The sequence below is a fragment of the Haliotis cracherodii genome, unplaced genomic scaffold (assembly GCF_022045235.1).
Source record: "Haliotis cracherodii isolate W230 unplaced genomic scaffold, xgHalCrac1.p SCAF_19, whole genome shotgun sequence".
Taxonomy (NCBI): domain Eukaryota; kingdom Metazoa; phylum Mollusca; class Gastropoda; order Lepetellida; family Haliotidae; genus Haliotis; species Haliotis cracherodii.
The window spans coordinates 1705220-1728716 of NW_027266274.1; the positions used below are offsets into that span (position 1 = coordinate 1705220).

Genomic DNA, 23497 nt, shown 5'->3' on the forward strand with positions numbered 1-23497 from the left:
CCTTGTCAACATGGTCAACATATGTTTTCCAAATCTTTTCATGTTTTTTAAATCAAGGTGCTCACGTAATTGGATGCACTTTGTGATGTAAGACTCATTTTATTACAATATAGATTTTGATTGTCAATTAGATCATCTTGACTGGGCGCTGCCATTTGGTTTGCAGCAAATGCAAGTGATACGAGACGTGGAATCTGATTGGTCCATAGGAGAGGCTTAGAAAGGACATAACTCGTAGTAGCCACTGGTGGCGCTACGATCGAGCCCAGGAATTCCAGCCTAGTTCGGCAAGGGAGGAAACTAGACATTTACAGTCAGTTAACTCTCTTGCCTCGGGAAGATGACTAACAGTTAACATATGAGCATTGATCCTTGTGGTGGGGATAGGACAATCAGAATGTGTAACAATACATTTGTTAAGTAACACTTTTTAGACACATATCATGGATATGCTATCTCCTACAGCCACAAAGAGTTACTCTTAAAGTTCTACAACCTCTTCTCTCAGGAAATGTATGCAGTACTTGGACCAATGCAGCCCTGTTATAGCTAAAGGGTTTAATTTACCGAATAAAGTACTTCCAAACAGCTTGAAAAAGGAATACAGAGCATATTTGTCTATGTTTGTAGGATCAATAAGGACTGGTGAATATCTGCATGAGAACACAGAAAAATGATACAGGACAAAGTACAATACAATATTTGAAAATATCAAAAGATTTACCAGTAGCTCTTCACAAGAGTGCTTTCCTGTAGCAAATGTCACAATCCTTGATGAGTTCTTATTTTCACTAGCTCTCATGACTAAAACCATGATTGGTCACCCCATTCATTGCTTGGACAGGAAATTTGCAGAAATGTTTACAAATCCACCTAAAATTATAACTGGTCAAAGAATATTTCGTACGCAGGAATTTTGAATAATTCAGTGATGTAGCTACTACGTAGCACAAAAAAGTGCAAACACTTTCAAATTGTTACAAAACTTTATTAAAAAGTGTGCAATAGTGTGTGATCTTCTTTGTGCCATTTGTTACAGTAACATCATGGTGACCTTTGTTTCATTTACAGGTTGACCAAGCTACTAGTGTGGAAGTTGTTGTCGTTGAGTTGGTTCGATATTGTTGTCTTTGAGTTTGTATGGGCGGCCATTCGGTCAAAAATACAAAGTTGAAAAAAGGACAAAGTACGCAATTAAGATCAGATATTACGAATTAAAGAACTAAATGTTACTACTAAAGGTCAAAATACAAAACAAACAGACGAGGGTTAAACATACAAAGTTGAAATAAATGTCAAAAGTACGCAATATTAATAGTCAAATGTTACGAAAAGACGTCATAAGAAAAGAAAGAACAATGTGTACGAAAGAACGTCAGTGAGCACGAAAGGACGTTTTCAATAAAGAACGTCAGTGAGCACAAAAGAATGTTGTCAATAAAGAACCCTACGCTGCAATTTGTAAAACATTCCGAGTTTAATCGGCTTGTTCCACCATGTATATGATAACTGCATGCCGAGGTGCACAATGTATTACGTCATTCCTCGTGCACTCACCGTCTGACGTCACACATATATATATATATATATATATATACGTGTAATCCAACAACTGCCTAACAATAGTACATGTATTTTAAATACAACCTTCAAACGCACATTTTCATCAACTTACAAGTTGTCTTTGTCACAAATATAAATGTGGATGTAAACAAGCGAAATAAATATGGTTTGAAAACGAACGCTGGAGGCATAGTTGAAAATCAATTTTCTTTATTTATGGCGAGCTATTTTTCCTAATGAATGTGTAAGTTATACATATGCATACAAATCCATTTGATATATATATTTGTTGTTAGGCAGACATTAGGCAGCCTCTTCGCACACAGTTTCCAAAAAGCTGTTAAAAATAAAACATTCTCGCACAACAATCACTTTTCAGATGAAAATGTGCGTCTGAAACAAAACTCGGCATCATAGCACCCTCATGTTGCACCACGCATGAACAGTTATTGGATCATTGTAGATGAATCCTAGATTAGCGTTAAGTGAGTGGTTTTTTTAAGGTTGTATACAAAATACATGTACTAATGTTAGGCAGATGTTGGATTACACAGTATACTGTATTTTTTTTAAAAGGCCCTTTAGAGGTGACAAAGCTTAAGCGCAACATGTTTATACACAATGTGTTCATTATACATTATAAATACTTGTATATATATGTGTGACGTCAGACGGTGATTGCACAAGGAATGACGTTATACATTGTGCACCACGGCATGCAGCTATCATATACAAGGCTGAACAAGCCGATTAAACTCGAAATGTTTTACAAATTGCAGCGCCATCTGGCGTTCTTTATTGTCAACGTCCTTTCGTGCTCACTGACGTTCTTTATTGAAAACTTCCTTTTGTGCTCACTGACGTTCTTCGTATACATTTTTCTTTCTTTTCTAATGACGTCTTTTTGCAACATTTGACTATTAATATTGCGTACTTTTGACATTTATTTCAACTTTGTATGTTTAACCCTCGTCTGTTTGTTTTGTATTTTGACCTTTAGTGGTAACATTTAGTGACTAAACTAATCAAGATCATCCCCGTCTTGGACGTATGGATTACAAGTGATTGCAATACAAGATTGGTTTGTTTGATTAGTTTATTTTCTCCAAATCACAATATTGGTATTCTGTTAATCCATGGTTGAATTGTAAACTAGTGTCACTGTCAGAGTCAGATATATTGGAAATATAAAATTGATTCGCGCTCACAATATTGCAAAAGGCAACAAAGTAAGTATCGTTTTATACTAGGGCTGCAACGATACAGGAAGGTCACGATACGATACGCATCTCGATATTCTGGTCACGATACGATACGTATCTCGATACGCAATGATAAATAAAACAAGACTTAAAGCATGTCAAGATTGAACCTTTCATGATTTTGGAACAGTCAAAATTATTTTATAATAACAAGACTACTGAAGTTGGAACTTTCTCTAACTTTCCTTAATAACAATTCAAAGTTCAAACACCTGAAAATAATTAATGTACTCCACCGGTGATAAAACTTCAAAGAATTTTATCAGGAATAATATATTCCAATATCGTGTTACCTTAGTTGCAGCTTTTACTATATGTATATATATATTTCAAATTATAAGAACCACAAGTGTAGCATTTTGGTACTGGTGATTGCTGTTGCAGGATATTTTTATGTATGGAACAATTTGATCAGTCACCCTCGGGACTTCCTGTGCTACATGTATTTCGATTGCGAAAACGTTATGTTGACATATATTCGCCAAATTGCCACACACATGACTTTTAAGGAGTCAAAGTATGGCATTTTTAATATATGTATCCATTCTCTAGCAACTAAAGTTCGTTTCAACACGTCAAAAGCGGTAATCTGACCGTGGTTGCAGTATCTCTTCACACACGATTTCACATAACTTAATGAAAACAATATTAAATGAAATTTTGAATAAAATTAATAAAATATATTACAAACACAAGTCCAGATATATAATGAACACGTTTTAATAACAAGATAGTATAGTAATGGTATTTAATTGCGTACTTAAGTTCGGATTTGCTGACAGGTATTTCCGGTGTTATGTGCTTGCGGGGATCAGCTGATAATGTTTTTTGAGATGGGGAAAAACATGTCGGTGTAAAACCTGAGCTTATCAAAAATGTAAGTACGTTTTGGGGAGCCATGCGTTACCCCGCGCTATAACCAAGTTAGCGGTTTATTGAAAGGCACAATAGCGAGGAAACGCTTTACTTGAGATTTGCGTTCCGTATCAAGGCGTATCGATAAATGGGGCCACGTGTATCGTATATCGTATCGTGGGTCAAGTATCGCGATGCATCGGAACATCGGTGTATCGTTTCACCCTTATTTTATACACAGATCAGCTATATATTTTAAACCAAGAAAAGTTTTACATTGCAAAATAAATGAGATGAGTACAATAAACACTGGACTTTCTTGCATATTTGCTTAAAGTTCCTTCTCCGATATTTATCGATAATTAATCAAGTGGTTAGCTTTGCCGAGAATGTGTGCAAGCAACCATGACTGAACGGAAGCTTGCCTGCAAGAATGTGAACAGAGGGGCCGGCTTCCTGTGCTATCATCCAGTTAATTGGTTAGACATACTAAGTAAAGCATAAACATAAAAGTATGTTTCAGACAAGGCTGTAACAATGTACAGAAGTATCACTGCAATGGTTTGGATATTTTTGTGTAATCAGTGTTGGAAGATCAGAGAGGGCCTGTGGACCTTGAGGTCTTCTATAGTATTTGAATTTACGCAACCCACCTTGATCTTTAAGTTTTAACAAAGTGGTTATGACAAGGATCCCCTAACTTCAAACTTGATTTTAAACACTGGTGAAAATATTAAAATTCTATCACTGTGTGAAACTTTTATATTGATGCATGTACTTGTATCCTATTGATCCCTACTTTCAAGCCCCTAAAGCTGAGATTAAAACTACTTCAAGAGAGTTCATTTTGTGTTCACAGGTGCATGTAACTGTGGGCCATAGTTCCTAATATAAATGATATATCATTTCCAAGTGCAAATCAGGGAACACATGAGGTGCAGTCCGATACTTAAGTTTCCAGGTCCTCACTTGACAGGTTGGCTTTCAAAATATCAGCTGGCATTTAGGTTACATCATGATCATCCGGGTTAGAATAGATCTTCAATAACCCATACTTGACGTAAAAGGCGACTAACGGGATCGTGTGGTCAGGCTCGCTGACTTGGTTGATACATGTCTCCGATCCCAATTGCCTGGATTGATGTTCATGACGTCAATCACTGGAGTGTCTGGTCCAGACTCGATTATTTACAGACCGCCGTCAAATAGCTGGAATATTGCTGAGTGAGGTGTTAAACAACAAACCAACCAACCAACCATGATCATCCTTAGCCTTTCATTTCTTTGAAGAGAAGAAAAATATCCTTGCCTGCCATTTGATTTAAGACAACTTGCCCATCCTGGCCATCCAGCCATGTTTTGCCAATGTCATGGAAATTGGCTCTTACTGGTGACAGAGTCTATGTTAACACCAATCAATAAATAATAAGGGTGAAACAATACACCGATATTCCGAAGCATCACGATATTTGACCCACAATACGATACACGACACACACTGGCCTATTGATCAATATGCCACGATACAGAACGCAAATCTTATGTACAATGTTCCCTCGCTATTGCGCCCTTCAATATTGCACTAACTCGGTTAAAACGTTCCCCCCCCCATCTCAAAATACATTATCAGCTATTCACCACGAGCACGTATCACTCGAAATACCAGTCAACAAATCTAAACTGAAGTACACAATTTCATCCCATTATTATACTATCTGGTTTTAAAAACGGGTTCATTGTATATCAGGAGTTTGTTTGCAATATGTTTTATTAGTTTTATTCAAAATTTCATTCAATATTGTTTACAATTATTTCCGCGAAATCATGTATGAAGTGATCGGTAGATAGCACAACTCACCATTATTTAGACCAACCATGGTCAGAACTTTAGTTGCCAGAGAATGCATACATATACATATATCATAAATGCCATACTTTGACTTGTTAAAACTCATATTTGGGGCACTTTGACTATTATATGTCAACATAATGTTTTCGCATTCGAAATAAATGTTGCGCGAGAAGTCCCTTCGATGACTAGTCAAATTGTTCCACACGTAAAAATATCCTTCAAAAGCAATCAGCCGTACCAAAGTGCTATGCTTATGGTTCTTATCATTTTAAATATATATAGTAAAGGCAGCAATGAAAGTAACATGATATTGGAATATATTATTATCCTGATAAAACAAATATTTTTTTAGATACAATTTTTTCTGACCATTGCATCAAAATTCCTTGAAGTTGTATCATTGGCTACTTTTTAACTGAATCCATGGTAGATTGGAAGAAAACGTGTTCAGCTGATTGCTATGTCCAGCTAAGTTTACAAGAAAATGATGTGGTATTTTAAAGCACATAACACTCGATAAATCTATTTCTACACTATGAATCATAAACAATAGAGTAGAAAAAGATTTATCGAGTGTTATGCGCTTTAAAAAAAACATATCGCATCTCTTCAGAGAATTCAGGTGAGCCATGTTAAACTAATGTTCTAACCATGTTTAACATAATGCAGTATTTGTAATTGTAAGTGCATGACTTGGAGGTTTAATGAGGTTACAGTCAAAACAAACTCAGGTTGTAGTCTGTGCCCAAAACATTATATTGTACTAGCACAAAAATGTATATCGGTATTATTTTCAGCATATTTTAGTCTCAGTATTATGTGATTTTACTTGCCCAGAAGAGACTTCTTTACGAGACTTGGGTTTTGGAGAAGCAGCAAAAGTTGCAGACTGTTACTTTGGTGTCAGGCTACTTTATTTGTTTTATTAGATTAGAATTTATCCATTCACAGTGCACCATCGTGGCCATCCATAATTTCAAAGTGCATAATTTGAAAATTCAATTCACCAATGGCACAATGGCATGGCCTAGAATGTTATCAAATATTGTTTAGACTCTTTCCACAATAAAAGTTAGATTCGAGAGAAAAATGAAAAATATATCTTTATTTTGAATGTGTCACCTGTTTTCGAGAGAAAAATAAAAAATATATCTTTATTTTGAATGTGTCAACTGTTTTCGAGCATCTCAACATAATAAATGAATTAAAATTAAAACGATCAAAGTTTGATGTACTTCTTCATACTTGAATAAGACATGTATATACCTGCTCATTTGATGTTTCGCGACAATCTATCTTGGAAGTATAAAACAAAATACTGTCCAGAAAGCCCTTATCACAAAACTTTTAGTACAATATCATTTCTGATTCTCTTTAACTGTCAAGAACACACTAAAAATTAAGAAAGGCTACTTTTAAACTGGGACTCAAATATCTTGCTTGGGGATATACATGTATAAGAAAAGGACATGTTTTCAATGTTATGAACAAGTAACATGGTCAAGATAGAATAAAACTTGGCTGAATAAACCCTGTGTTATTGGTTTTTGGACACTTAAGAAACATTTATAGTTTTCTCTCTAATCACATGAACATCAATAAAACATCTCATTGTCTACATTCATAAAAAAACTTCCTCTTAAAAACAAGCTATCACTTGAGTATTTACAATGTCTGTGGTGCTACGGGTTATAGCTAAAGCGGCACCTCAGCAAAAGGTCACCGGACGAAAACGGCTCCAACTGGCGGAAATGGCACCTCGCCTTAAGCGAAAACGGCTACTATTGCCCGGCGAAAAAGGCACCTTATTCTTTTTACCTTGGTAAAACATAAGAAATTAAACTTACATAGTAACTTGCAAACACCAATAATTGTGAAATGTTGAAACAATTTTACATTAGACATTAGCCTCGACTCCAACTATATTCTAACTAAGCCTAAGCACAACTCAACTTTATGTGAAAACTTAACATGCTATGAAGTAAAATAAATGAAATTAAACTCACATCTTCTCTTAGAAACACAAATAACAGGAAATACCATGTAAATACATCAAATACATCCAATAACTTGTAAATACATCAAATACCATGTAAATAAATCATATATACTACTACATAAATTGTTCTTATCGTTGTAAAAATTAGAAAAGCCGTTTTCGCCTAACATATAGTAGTTGTTTTCGCCAAATGCGATGCCATTTTCACTCGAGAAATCAGTGACGTATTGCTGTGTTGCCATTTTAGCCTGCACTCGATCCTACACCCCCTGTTATCATGGTTATAGCGCGAGTAATCGTGACAAACATGGCCGTCTGAAAACGTATGACGTCCAAAACCTATGATCTGACGATATATATGTATATATGCTATTATTTGTCTTTTAATGCCACTTGTTTATTTAGATGATGATGATGATGAAGATGATGATGAAGATGATTTACATCTTGAGCAAATATGTGAAGATTTGGCCGTATTGATTACATCCAGTACCCTAAGTTACTTCCTTACCCACACTCAGTATGATAGTGCATGCTGGTTTAGTCTCAGACTGTTTTATACAATGTTAAGAGCAAGGTTTCAAACAAACATATAAAAAACAAGGAAATATTAGCGCCAATAAACGATTAATTGGATACATATATACACATTCTGTCATACCAGCTTACATTCCTCGGTAGATTGATATCAGGTTTGACCTAATATAGGCCTAGGCTAGATCTAGGCTAAAGTCATCTTCACACAAACTTGGGATGACTTTTACAGTAGCCCGATAAAGTTGTGATTTTATTATGAACATGTAGGCCGAAACGGCTATACTTTTCTAAATGTTGAATAAGTAGTGAAAAGTTAACTATTGAGAGAAAATAAGAGGCTCAGGCACAGTGTCGGACATCTATCAACACAAGGTAAACGAGGTGACATGACAGGCCGAGGCAAGATGGAAGGAAGAGACTGGAGAGGTACGGCTGTCAAAATGCTAAATATGACGAGCAATACAACTGACGAACACGCCATGCCCATTAGATTCATGCAAATACAGTACCTTCTCGACATCAAATTCACCAAGCACAACATTTTTAACATTAACAATCATAGAGTAACAAATTATGTGTCACCTGGTCTCTGTCCTAAGAAATCTAGTCCAATATGTCCGTACGATGGGTGGAAGATCTCTAGCCTTGCACCTGAAGTAACAGCCAATACAATTGGTTCGTCTCTGTTAGAAGAATGTTGATTGGCCCGTCGTTTCTTGCATGAATGAAGATGGTCACGACAGGGAGCGGGTTTCTAAATAGTAGATCTAGTTTATATTATTACAGGCTCCCCTTTCTCAGCAAGCAGGATTACGTCTGGCTGTGACTGGCCATGTCCAACTTTAAGCCTGAAATACCTTTGTTACGAAACTATCCTACACATACAAATACACCAATTATGGAACGTAGTCAAATGTATTTCCATATGAGTCTATTAGTTAAACGTACATGGCCTATGTGAGTGAACGTGTAAAATGTACCAATGTTATATGTTTTATAAATGGGGAATTTTAGACACTTTTTATCGCTGTTTTTGAAGTTGTCAGAAGTGTTGTCTCTGTGTGTCATTTCCGGTATATGACCCGTGAAGATCCGGAAAGAATAGGTCTTCAGCAAAGTTGATGCTTGATGTAAGAGGCGACTAGCGGGATCGCGTAGTCAGGCTCGCTGACTTGGTTGATGCATGTCATCGAACCCAATTGCGTGGATCGGTGCTCATGATATTAATCACTGGATTGTCTGGTCCTGACTCGATTATATACAGACCGCCGTCATATACCGTATTCGACATAATAAGCGCCCCGCTCTAATAAAGCGGCCCCGGTGACATTTGCTAAGATATAACAATCCCAATTAGCACCCCTTCCGATTGATCAATGTACACAAGACGTATTTATTCGCGTATAATAAGCACTCATGTGTTATATGCACCCTTAATTATGGGTAATTGAATTATGGAAAAATATATCTGTCGTACATAAATATTTCAGCATAAATAACGATATTTATCTTTCAACTCAGTTTTTTTCACCAAAATAATATTCTAGTAAGAGCCCCCTATTTCTAATTTTGAGAGCGCTCGGGCGCTTATTACGTCGAATACGGTAGCAGGAATATTGCTGAGTGCGGCGTTAAACATCAAACCAACCAACCATTTCCGGTATGGATCTATTTATGAAACATATTGTATAGATGTACATATTATTTACATTCTATATTTTTTCTTACAATGGTATTGGCAACGAAAGCATATAAATTTCTTCATTGGTGTCGAGGAGAAAATATAAGACTCACCATATAAATATTTAATCATATTAGACAAAGTTCTCTTTTGTTTCATTTCCTCCAGCCGCTCTATATCATAAAGGCTAAGCGGTTTCTGATAAAGTGTGTACAATGTATTTCAGCAGATATGGACATAAGTAGCATAATTGTATTTGAACTGTGTAAGAACATATTTTCCACATTACACAGCAAATATAAGCATGGCCTCTTCATTTTGAAGTGCCCATAAAATGTTCGTGGAATCAGGCATGCGAAACCTTTAATTCTGTATATATATTTCAGGCAACGTTTAACCTGATAAAGCGCACATGCACGTGCATAAAAAAGTAATACCCTTGATTCCCTTCCGTTCAGTACTTTCGTGTTCATCTGTTTGTTGTCAGAGAAAACCCGTACATTTTTCTAATTTATTTTTACAGTTTATAGATAATTGTATAATTGTTGTAATTGAACTTACAATGCAATAAAAAATGTATCAAGGAGTTCGAAAAACACACTTTATTAACGTATCACATCGTATATCCTCCAAATCGAATTCAACTGACTAAAACAAAAACCGGGGGGCAGTTGATAGTTTCACAGAAATGGTGAATGTAGAAGAAATTAACTATGTACACTGAATGAAAGCTCTCCATTTTGTCATGAAAACTATTTATGTGTAAAAGTCAAAATAAAATATAAAAATGGTCGGGCATTGTTATGTCATGCATACCGATATTGTCTCAATACATATTGTTCAACTTATAAATGTAAATAAATTTACGATAGCTACGGGCATTCTAAATAGACTTTATAGCTCGAATATAGTTTTAAAAAACAATACCTGTCCTTCGTTAAAGGTATAGGGGTTTGAATAAAGTGAATAAAGTATGAAGAAATCTGGGGGAAAACAATTTGTAATTGATACATGTATCTGTTATAAACGCAAAGGCAAAATAACTGTGATCATATAAAGCTAATGATTACTGAAAATGGATATAATCATTTTGAGTATTTCAATTTCAAATTTTGAATCTGTTTACATTTTTGTTGTATTCAATCATAAAATCTTTACAAAGCCTTTTGGGTCAATCTTCAGCCCTTGGAAGTGTGTGTTTTTAACATAAGCAAATGATAATAAAATAAGAACATGATATTACAGTAAAGAAAAGAATTTAATTCTTTTGTTTAGAGATACTTGTCTGATGGTGTATTTCACAGTAAAGTAGTTAAACGTCTACGTGTGTGTGTGTGTGTGTGTGTGTGTGTGTGTGTGTGTGTGTGTGTGTGATGTAACCGAGATACTGTCCAAAGAGGTGGTGGAACGAATTGATTATTTTGTTCGTAGTGCCCTTGGTTTCAACCACTCGCCCAGTCAATCTGTACTCAGTAAATCGATCAATCGACTAATTAAGCCATTCTATTAGCTATCATAGCAGGTATATAAATATGATGATGACAATATATGCTTCCTTCAATTAATAAATTTTTAAGAAACTTGAGTTTTAGTGAAGTATAAAAATATGTTTGTTGAAAAGAAGCATCACGAACGATCTGTGAAATATCCTGCATTTGAAAATGCATTAATGACAGTAATCATATCCACTGCAGCAGACATTCGTCCATGTCCGGTTACATTAAATTAGTATATTATAGTAAGTATAATAACCATATTAATTAATTACCATTAATTAGATCTATATTCCTTTCTCAAAATGTGTGAGTATAAATATTGGGTTTCTGTTCTTTAAACCTTAATAACTCGAACATCGGAACAGCTTTTCTTCGTCATTACCAATAATAACTCAGTGTATTAAAAGATTGATTCGCTCTGTCACGATAAGGACGGTGTACAAACACGCACGGGCACCTGCTCGATCTGAGAAAAACGGGACCTGTTATGGCATGTCGCCTTGACAACAACCAACCAGTGATGCTTAATTCAAACCTCGTGACAATCGACATCCAATCAGCGCGCGGTATTTTGAACGTAGTACGTTTCTTTGTCCCCCAGATTGACCAACAGAATTTTACTACTTTACTACAACTGGAAACTTTACTACTGCGTCTCATGTACTTGGCAAATGGGCATCTACTGTGATTACCTGAATCCAGCATTGACGTAACAGGACTTGATATACTACATTAACGAAATTTGCCGTTTGTGAGACCTTTCATTCAACTTGTATGGAAAATTCTTATGTGTGGAAAACAAGTAAGAGAGGATCGGATTTATCAAAACACTGCAGCTCTCCAGTCCAGCCACATCTCTCTTACATGCTTCTCTGTGAATTACTGAAAATGGATATATATAATCACAATGATCCAGACCATTTGTCAGTAATGGACATGATGGATGATAGAAATGATCTGGATAGTTTGTTTCTGAATTCCGACAGGCAGGATTGTGGCTTGGATCCAAAGTTAGACACAGTCTCAGTACTTCCTGATCTCGATGCAATGGACACTGGTGTTTCAGCTACGGGAGCATTCGGGGAATTTGACTGGATTCAAGGCCTCCAAAGTGCGGCACTTGCACAGCTACATCAACTGTCAGAAACTGAAAATACCGATCCGAATCTTCTTGTAAATCCACAAACTGCCATTCCAGTGCACCTGCAGCCACCAGCTCATACGCAAACAGTACGTGATGCTATGTTGACTGAAAATCTGAACAATGTGAGCGTGATCGTGACGAGTACCCCAACAACCACCCTGTCCCTTGATTCCATAGGATCACAGAATACTGTGTTTACTACACAAAGTGGTTTTGCAGTTTCAAATCAAAACAAAAATGTACTGTCTCCTTCAGAAAGCTCGCCTGTATTGGTGGGCCACCTACAGAACGGAATCCGTCCCCGGTCTCACATAACAGTTAACTTGCCACCAGCACCTGGACAAAGCGTCAGTATATCTACCAATGCACATACTAAGAAAGACACGGACAATAATAAACCGACAGAGAAAGTCTTCCCCAAACCTGTCTATTCATACAGTTGTCTGATAGCCCTGGCTTTGAAAAACAGTCAGAATGGCAGTTTACCTGTCAGTGAAATCTACAACTTCATGACGTAAGTATCAAGGTCAAACAATGCAGTTTTTATGTAGTTTTTATGTAACAAGTGATTTCGTCTATTACATATCGTATTATACTGACATAATTAATCAAGTTACATGAGTTCTTACATATCTCAGCTTTGTGGAAATCATATAAACAAAGGAGCGCTGATACATATTGTTGTTATTTGTCCTTCAGCCATCAAAGGGACACATGCACGCGCGGACACACTAGATATATGATTTGTAGCAAATGTTTCACTTTTTTTTCATATTCGTAATTAGTATTTCAGACTAACCATGATTTGATTCATAACCAGGTGATAGAAGAACAACATGTTAGCTGACAAGTAAATTCTTTTATTTATGTTGGGAATTTCACTAGATCTAGGCACACACAGGCACACACACACACACACACACACACACACATATATATATATATATTCAAAGTTTGATCTGTGCAGGAATATTAAAAAAAAAAAAATATTTAAACATACTAAAACCAGACAACTGTGATGACTATGCTAGAGAAGTTCTGTAATGTGTATGCTTTTTGGTAATTGGTATCTATGTATTTTTATGTTTGGTAATTGAGAATCCCCACTCAAACAAAGTATCTGTCTGTCTATCATGTTTGGTTTCGGGTGGATAACTCAATTAATTTTAACTGTTCAATATTTCTTCATGAAACTTCCTGTATGTATTCACATGCATGCACTGAACTGGTGCCTTTTTGTTTTTAGGAAATTAAAACAAATCAATTTTGCATTTCCATGGCAACAGGTTGGGCTTAGGTTAAATGAGTGTATTATGGCTGGGACGTGTAAACGGGTCGGGGTGGGTACTGAGTAGGACCCGGCTATCCAACAGAACTACCCGGACCAGTGGTTAGTCACAAATTTATATTGTTTAATGGCAAAAATTAACTAGAACACTATGGTTACGCTTTTAAGTGACAAATGTTAGGATTTCTTTCTGACTATACACACATTCCTTCTGACTTCTTATGTTTTCATAAAGATAAAACTTCAGTCAGCTTCAGATTGGTTTATACGTGTATCTAAATACATTTTGACAGGAGTACGGTCAAATTTTCCGAATCAGACATTTTGTACTATCTCTTGAGACCTGCAGCAGGTAGATCTACCTGGATATGGTCGGACAATTGGTGCAAGTATTGTTGCCAGAACAATTAATCGAAACATCCAAATCTTATAGCGTTATTGATCATAATATAATGTTGATGGTATTCATGTCATTGTCATGATTGGAGGGATATTTTGGTAACTCAAAGTCTCAAACATGTCAAAATGTCAGGATAATCAACATGCTCAATATCTTAATTTTCTTCTGTTTTATTTCTTGCAAATCAACTGTCCAGCATTTATTTTGGACCGGAGACACCATGGACACTGACAGAGGCAACCTTATATGTTTTGGGGGAAACTCTTTACTATGCCAGCCCATAGGAGGGACGGGATAGATATGCAGTATGTCTTAAGTCAGAACATGATATTTGTCATACAGCTTTTTTTTTTATATGAAGAAACTTATTTTGTTCAAATCAATGTGGTTTTATTGTAAATTTATGTTAAAGCCCAACCACAAGTGTCATGCACAACAGATGAGGTTACTTTTCCATTTCTACTGATTGTCTGTAGTATCTCTTCAGCTTGTAACCACATTGTCTCTTGGAATGCTGAATCAGTCTAAGACTGGTTTTGTGTAAGGGAGTCGAATGGAAGTTGGAGAGAGATTAAGATATTCAGCTGTTAAAGAAATCTTGCATATTATTTGTTTCAAAATAGGCATTATAGAACACTAAGCCTATAAAGATACATCCATATACATGGACATCATGAGAGAAGTTCATGTATCTTTTTGATTAATAAGGGAGTCAAGGGACAATGTTATCTATATAATATTTTGAGTATTAAATGTACAATGAAGAATTATTATATTTTTGTTTTTAAGATGTAACTCATCCACATCAAACTTTCCTCTTATGGTAGTAAAAATCCAGCAGTGGACCAGCACTTATCACAATTAAGGAGTGACGTTCTTGGAGCTGACACTGTTAGAGGGTTAATTGATACCTATTTATACAAGCACCCTCCTGCCACATGATAAAGCTGATAACACCAGATAGCTACAGATGTTGGAAAGTTAGACCATGGTCAACCATTAAATTGTATTTGGTTAAAAAAGTCAGATTTTGCAAAAAGTTTGAAAATCCTATTGTTAAGAACTACAGGGGCCTTGTGTGAATGTAATGACAAGAAGGAATCAGTATTAGCACTCTACATCATTGCAAAATGCTTTTGTTTTCTTTAACTCACTGACAGTCACTACTGATGTTTGCACCATAATAAGAATGTAGTGTCATAAAGTTATTCCTTCATAAGTCATGCGAGCAAAAGAGCATTGTGACTTTTTTCAAATTATAGTCATTGATAAGCACTGAAAGAGACTGCTTATAATTATCTCAGGGAAACTAAATTGAGAAATTTGCCTTTCGGTATCTCTCATTTTCAGGTAAAAGAAACTTCATAGAGAATCTTACTAAAGTGTCTTTTGATAACCAAAATATCAACACCAGTCTACAGTCAATAAAAGTTGAAAACTCTTATCGACAATTATTGATATACTTGATATAAAAAGACAAGAAGGCAAGATTCATCCAATATCATCTTTCAACTTTCTCAGTTTGTAAATTGCATTGTCCATTACCTGCACGACTGTAAATGCTTAGAAAAAAATCAGTGCATGAATGCATCATGTGACATTATCCATTGTGTAAATATTCTCAGCAGTTACAGAAAGGGACCGACAATTTGATATGATTTTGTCTGGAGAAATGTTTTCCATAATTAAAACAATCGGTCTGAAGATTTAAAAAAGAAATACACCTTACAACAATGTAATTTTTGTGGCAGGCAGACAGTTACATATCACTTTCAATAGTTTGAAGCATAATTATCTTTTTCAAAACTTTTTTTTCAGCCCCCCCCCCCCCCCAAAGTGGATTAATGATTGGGTATCAGTAGTTTTGGAAACTATGGATACCATCTTTATCTTTTGGCTAATGGCTATCTCCTGCCAAACTACCTACCCATTATGTGATAAATATAATCCTACAGTTAAATCAGATAAGAGTTAGCATATAGTAAGTAAACTGAACACATGATATTAATTAAAGTTGTTTCTTAATAATTTCATTTTCAGGGAAAACTTTCCATATTTCAAGACTGCTCCTGATGGTTGGAAGGTATGTGATTTGCATGTGTCGTTATTCACCTAGATGATGAGGTTAGTTGAAAGTCTGTATTATATAATTGTAATTAGTGATGATAATAGGATAAAGCTGTGGGTAGGGCTCGCTAAAATTAGTAAAAAAGATTGATAATCTGAATCATCATTGATGGGAAGAAATATTAACAATTATTGATATGAAATTTTCATAAATAACTCACGGTACATGAGCTATTGTGATGAAATAAAGTTTAGATTTAACGAAACAGGCTTGTTATTGTCAATCATGACAACTGCCCAAGATGGAAAGCAACAGTTTTTGTTATATCTCAAATGTCCACAAAGTAGTCCATGCATAAATGTTTCACAAATTACAAGCGGCGTGAAAACTGTTGTTTGCTTTCTGGACTTGCTTGCATATTTGCTCAAAGTTACTTCTCCGATCTCTGTTGATATCCAACAGCAGTTGTGGGAGGTGGTGTGTATTGTAGGACTAGTTGTTGAGGTGGGAGGTGGTGTGTATTGTAGGACTAGTTGTTGAGGTGGGAGGTGGTGTGTATTGTAGGACTAGTTGTTGAGGTGGGAGGTGGTGTGTATTGTAGGACTAGTTGTTGAGGTGGGAGGTGGTGTGTATTGTAGGACTAGTTGTTGAGGTGGGAGGTGGTGTGTATTGTAGGACTAGTTGTTGAGGTGGGAGGTGGTGTGTATTGTAGGACTAGTTGTTGAGGTGGGAGGTGGTGTGTATTGTAGGACTAGTTGTTGAGGTGGGAGATGGTGTGTATTGTAGGACTAGTTGTTGAGGTGGGAGGTGGTGTGTATTGTAGGACTAGTTGTTGAGGTGGGAGGTGGTGTGTATTGTAGGACTAGTTGTTGAGGTGGGAGGTGGTGTGTATTGTAGGACTAGTTGTTGAGGTGGGAGGAAGGTGTATTGTGAGGCTAGTTGTTGAGGTGGGAGGTGGTGTGTATTGTAGGACTAGTTGTTGAGGTGGGAGGTGGTGTGTATTGTAGGACTAGTTGTTGAGGTGGGAGGTGGTGTGTATTGTAGGACTAGTTGTTGAGGTGGGAGGTGGTGTGTATTGTAGGACTAGTTGTTGAGGTGGGAGGAAGGTGTATTGTGAGGCTAGTTGTTGAGGTGGGAGGTGGTGTGTATTGTAGGACTAGTTGTTGAGGTGGGAGGAAGGTGTATTGTGAGGCTAGTTGTTGAGGTGGGAGGAAGGTGTATTGTGAGACTAGTTTTTGAGATTGTCAAGATGGGTGAAGGAAACAACATGTCAAGCATCAACTTTAGGATTAGCTTTCATACAAAAAAATCCTTTGATTATGTAATAAGTGCTTGATAAGAGCACCGAAGCTCTGAGAATACTTTTGTATTTAATAAATAAGTTTGATACATCGAAGTTGGTTAACATTATTATTTTGCAATATACTTAAAACCTTAAAGAGGTGTTCTTCATAATTTTCAGAATTCAGTACGACACAATCTGTCTCTGAACAAGTGTTTTGAGAAAGTGGACAACCCTAAATTGAGCAGCAATGCCAAGAAGGGGTGTCTGTGGGCCCTCAATCCTGCCAAGAAAGACAAGATGGAGGAAGAGATAGCCAAAGGAAGCAAGAAAGACCCAGTCGCTTTACACAGCAGCATGGCCTACCCAGGTGAGTCGACACTGATGATCAACAATCAACCTGTGTTTATGTGGGTGTTCAGCTGGAAAATAACAAATCCTGTGTCCATTTCCATCAGGTGTTGTCGATGTCCACAATAATACTTAATAGTTGATGTGTATTCTTGTTGTGTGTCATAGAGAGACTGGAGAAGATTGAGCGTGGTGAAGCTGGACTCCACATGGAGCCAACCACACAAGCGGCTCCACCAGCGTCTCCCTGCGCCCCGTCAGACCTCACCGCCAACTCACACACACCAGCCAAACCTGATGATCTGTTTGCATCAGAACTTCGTGATCTCAACGTCCTTGACTCCAACTTCACCCTCGACCCCTCTCTGTCTGACCTTGCAATGCAGGTAATCAGGACTCTTGCTAGTTCTAGAGAAACTGTCCTAGGAACACGCTAAAGACAAGCATGATCCTTTTCTGGGGAAGGGGTGGTGGTCATTTTCAAAATGGGGAGTGACAAAATACTTGGTGATCCTTACTCTCAGCAGACCATGTCAGTGTGCTTGTTCAGATGTTATTCGATATTTTTGTGCCCAATGCAGGTCAATCTGGGAAGACAGATGACTTTCAATTGAACCTTGGCTTGCTTATCTCCATATTCATGAATGGGAGAGACAGCCTTTGACTTCCCATAACAAGATTTGCAATCTTTTAACATACTTGCCAACGTTAAGTCAGACGTGTATCCTGAGTCAGATGTGTATCCTGAGTCAGATGTGTATCCTGAGTCTCATGTATCCTTAGTCAGACGTGTATCCTGAGTCAGATGTGTATCCTGAGTCACATGTATCCTGAGTCAGACGTGTATCGTGAGTCAGACGTGTATCGTGAGTCAGATGTGTATCCTGAGTTGGATGTGTATCCTGAGTCACATGTATCCTTAGTCAGACGTGTATCCTGGGTCAGATGTGTATCCTGAGTCAGATATGTATTGTGAGTCACATGTATCCTTAGTCAGACGTGTATCCTGAGTCAGACGTGTATCCTGAGTCAGATGTGTATCCTGAGTCGGATGTGTATCCTGAGTCGGATGTGTATCCTGAGTCACATGTATCCTTAGTCAGACGTGTATCCTGAGTCAGACGTGTATCCTGAGTCAGACGTGTATCCTGAGTCGGATGTGTATCCTGAGTCAGATGTGTATCCTGAGTCGGATGTGTATCCTGAGTCACATGTATCCTTAGTCAGACGTGTATCCTGAGTCAGACGTGTATCCTGAGTCAGATGTGTATCCTGAGTCACATGTATCCTTAGTCAGACGTGTATCCTGAGTCAGATGTGTATCCTGAGTCACATGTATCTATAGTCAGACGTGTATCCTGAGTCAGATGTGTATCCTGAGTCACATGTATCCTTAGTCAGACGTGTATCCTGAGTCAGATGTGTATCCTGAGTCACATGTATCCTTAGTCAGACGTGTATCGTAAGTCAGATGTGTATCGTGAGTCAGATGTGGTTTTTGTGTTGCAGCATGGACTATGGGATGATGATCTTGCAAATGACCTCAACATTGACTTAAGCCCCCATGTTGCTATGGCAACTGTGGGATCACCTGTGGCATCGTCAGGCTCCTCCAGCAGTTCAGGTAGCGCCTTGTCCTAGGATCAGCCTAGGTAGCGGGGTAATTTTTTTTATTGACACCGATCATGACCGACAACACTTGCTACTTTATACAGATTAGTTAGGGGAAGAATTAAAAATGCTGAGATCACAATATCGGATGTTTATGATAAAATATTCTGACAATCAGACAATGGGTTGTAAAGTGAAACATGAATTTAGGTTGCTGTTTTTCCAAATGACTTGTTTTATCGCACTAAATTTATTTTTCAGGTTTGATATATTGCTATCATCATTGTACATTAAATGGGTTTCCTGAAAAAAAAAGATGCTGACTGGGTCAAAGAATGAGAATACTGAAAATATAGAATTATACATGAAGGGATAACTTGAAAAGCAGGCTTAAGCATGTTAAGTCCTACAAACTAAAGATGTACTCTGCTTGAACCACATGCAGTTGTTAAGAAGATAACCTTTTCTCATTGTGTACTTATTATATGCTGATGAAGTAAAGAGTTGATTGTTTTCTAGCCATGTGTTGTGTTGCAGTGTTTGCTGGTCTGCCCGGAGCCACCTTCCATGGGACGTGTGTGTACACCTCTAGTCCAGTTGCTGGGCTGCGGTCACCATCGCCAGGAACACTGACCGCAACACTGCTCAGTCTAACCACACCAAATCGCACACTGTCTGTTGCTCAGACCTGACTTGATGGCCACACTGTTATGCCATTTAATTCCTTGAAGTATTTCGTTTTGATCTCGTGACATACATTTTGAAACATATTTCACCATTTTACTGCCGTTTTATGCATTTATTATTTGAAACACTGCCAATACATTTGTTTGGAGATAATAACATCAATGCTGAACTGCAATATTAGCCATTTATAGTCAAAGTTTGAATGTATATATTGTTCCAGTGGATCTATGTTCTCTATTTATTTAATGTGCCTATGTTTTCCCCTACCGGCTTCACTTCTGTGTTCGAAATCAAGCATGAAGTCAAGGATCTTTGTCATAACCCTAACGATTTAGATTTAGACCCCAGGGCCCCGTTCCTCAAAGCGATCTTAGCACTAAGGTGATCATAAGTCCCATACTTTAACATAGGTTTACGATCATCGTAGTGCTAAGATCGCTTTGAGGAACGGGACCCTGGACCTGCCATAAATTTGAATATGGTAGTGTGTTGGTGTAAGTTCACCATGTAGGACTTAACACCAGTCATGCTGCAGTGTGTTGGTGTAAGTTCACCATGTAGGACTTTACACCAGTCTTGCTGCAGTGTGTTGGTGTAAGTTCACCATGTAGGACTTTACACCAGTCTTGCTGCAGTGTGTTGGTGTAAGTTCACCATGTAGGACTTTACACCAGTCTTGCTGCAGTGTGTTGGTGTAAGTTCACCATGTAGGTCTTTACACCAGTCTTGCTGCAGTGTGTTGGTGTAAGTTCACCATGTAGGACTTTACACCAGTCTTGCTGCAGTGTGTTGGTGTAAGTTCACCATGTAGGACTTTACACCAGTCTTGCTGCAGTGTGTTGGTGTAAGTTCACCATGTAGGACTTTACACCAGTCTTGCTGCAGTGTGTTGGTGTAAGTTCACGATGTAGGTCTTTACACCAGTCTTGCTGCAGTGTGTTGGTGTAAGTTCACCATGTAGGACTTTACACCAGTCATGCTGCAGTGTGTTGGTGTAAGTTCACCATGTAGGACTTTACACCAGTCTTGCTGCAGTGTGTTGGTGTAAGTTCACCATGTAGGACTTTACACCAGTCATGCTGCAGTGTGTTGGTGTAAGTTCACCATGTAGGACTTTACACCAGTCATGCTGCAGTGTGTTGGTGTAAGTTCACCATGTAGGACTTTACACCAGTCTTGCTGCAGTGTGTTGGTGTAAGTTCACCATGTAGGTCTTTACACCAGTCATGCTGCAGTGTGTTGGTGTAAGTTCACCATGTAGGACTTTACACCAGTCTTGCTGCAGTGTGTTGGTGTAAGTTCACCATGTAGGTCTTTACACAGTCTTTTATCGTTAACCTTATATTTATGGACAACTGTTTGCATATAAATTTGCTTGTGTAATTCAAAATGAAAATATAATGTACATTTTAATATCTGTATATCCTATTGCATGATTCTGTGCTTTGTCTATCAGTTTAGATGGGAAAACATAACAAACAAAATGCAAGTATAATATAGGTTGTATATATCTTTGATCAAAAACAGTTTGTTTTTCTTGACCAAAATAACAATGGATAGGCAAATAATATTATATATATTTATTTATTTGGTTGATGGTGTTTGGCTGTAATTTGGAAAACAAAATGTGGTAAGATGATCGTTTTTTTTAGATAGATAAGCATTTCATGCATGACTAACATTTATTTTTAGTTATGGACACTTGTCCTGAAATGTCATTTCTGCGGCAAACATGTTTTCCTTGTGAGCCATGCTCGCCATAACTAAGGAATTATGGGGATAAAAATGTACTTCCTCCCAAAAGAATGCCAGTTGAAACTTTGGCAGTACCTGTATATAAGTATATCCTGATAACGTACTGTCATGAGTTTTCTATCTTACTTAAAGTGCTGCTAAATATGATGTTTGGATGAAATGCATGTGCATCACAGACCTCCAGATGTAGTGCTTGCAGTAAATTTGTCAGTATATAAATGTAGTCTATATGGTCAAGTCTAAAGGTGGCCTCATAGGATTTTTCATTGCATATAAGTCCCTTATTAAAGTGACAAACTTACAAAGAAATGAATTCTGCTGTACTTATAATCTAAGTTAGTTCACTCAAAATACCAATATTTCAATGATAATATGCTATGGGGAATGCCATGTTTGGATGTTGTTTCGCTGGGGAATATCAACTGAATCTCACCTGATGGTGTTTATCAATCATTAAGGGACACAGACTTGTTCAGGGGGAAAGACTTCGGAGTGGGTGTGGGGTTCTGTAGTGCAAGGGGCGCATTCACCTCATGGGGGCAGTAGTGCAAGGGGCGCATTCACCTGATGGGGTTCTGTAGTGCAAGGGGCGTATTCACCTGATGGGAAACAGTAGTGCAAGGGGCGCATTCACCTGATGGGGTTCTGTAGTGCAAGGGGCGCATTCACCTGATGGGGTTCTGTAGTGCAAGGGGCGCATTCACCTGATGGGAAACAGTAGTGCAAGGGGCGTATTCACCTGATGGGGAACAGTAGTGCAAGGGGCGCATTCTCACCTGATGGGGAACAGTAGTGCAAGGGGCGCATTCACCTGATGGGAAACAGTAGTGCAAGGGGCGCATTCACCTGATGGGGTTCTGTAGTGCAAGGGGCGCATTCACCTGATGGGAAACAGTAGTGCAAGGGGTGCATTCACCTGATGGGGAACAGTAGTGCAAGGGGCGCATTCTCACCTGATGGGGAACAGTAGTGCAAGGGGCGTATTCACCTGATGGGAAACAGTAGTGCAAGAGGCGTATTCACCTGATGGGAAACAGTAGTGCAAGGGGTGTATTCACCTGATGGGAAACAGTAGTGCAAGGGGCGTATTCACCTGATGGGAAACAGTAGTGCAAGGGGCGCATTCACCTGATGGGAAACAGTAGTGCAAGGGGCGCATTCACCTGATGGGAAACAGTAGTGCAAGGGGCGTATTCACCTGATGGGAAACAGTAGTGCAAGGGGCGCATTCACCTGATGGGAAACAGTAGTGCAAGGGGCGTATTCACCTGATGGGAAACAGTAGTGCAAGGGGTGCATTCACCTGATGGGAAACAGTAGTGCAAGGGGCGTATTCACCTGATGGGAAACAGTAGTGCAAGGGGCTTTTCACCTGATGGGAAACAGTAGTGCAAGGGGCGTATTCACCTGATGGGAAACAGTAGTGCAAGGGGCGCATTCTCACCTGATGGGGAACAGTAGTGCAAGGGGCGTATTCACCTGATGGGAAACAGTAGTGCAAGGGGTGTATTCACCTGATGGGAAACAGTAGTGCAAGGGGCGCATTCTCACCTGATGGGGAACAGTAGTGCAAGGGGCGTATTCACCTGATGGGGAACAGTAGTGCAAGGGGCATATTCACCTGATGGGAAACAATAGTGCAAGAGGCGTATTCACCTGATGGGAA

At 38.1% G+C, this 23497-nt stretch overlaps 2 protein-coding genes across 5 annotated transcripts in view; one reads left to right on the forward strand and one right to left on the reverse strand.

Annotated features, from left to right (window-relative positions):
- LOC139466658 (protein kinase C and casein kinase substrate in neurons protein 1-like) overlaps nt 1-8811 on the reverse strand; it is a 73475-nt gene extending 64664 nt beyond the window's left edge. The window contains exon 1 of one of the 2 annotated variants that reach the window (XM_071248246.1): nt 8651-8811. The gene's annotated coding sequence lies outside the window, so the exon portion shown is untranslated. The remainder of the gene's footprint in view (nt 1-8650) is intronic. The other variant, XM_071248247.1, reaches the window with a different exon arrangement.
- Nucleotides 8810-20719, forward strand: LOC139466659 (forkhead box protein G1-like). 3 transcript variants are annotated; one of them, XM_071248251.1, is made up of 7 exons: nt 8810-8829; nt 11847-12903; nt 16118-16160; nt 17608-17797; nt 17947-18164; nt 19288-19438; nt 19927-20013. In XM_071248251.1, exons 2-6 carry the CDS (start codon nt 12020-12022, stop codon nt 19417-19419), a joined length of 1467 nt encoding a protein of 488 aa, XP_071104352.1. In that variant the 5' UTR covers nt 8810-8829; nt 11847-12019; the 3' UTR covers nt 19420-19438; nt 19927-20013. The 3 variants fall into 3 exon arrangements, with proteins under 3 accessions (XP_071104352.1, XP_071104350.1, XP_071104349.1); XM_071248249.1 differs by having other exon boundaries at nt 8811-8829; nt 19288-19402; nt 19927-20719; XM_071248248.1 differs by lacking the exon at nt 8810-8829 and having other exon boundaries at nt 11836-12903; nt 19288-19402; nt 19909-20719.
- The last annotated feature ends 2778 nt before the right edge of the window (nt 20720-23497 follow it).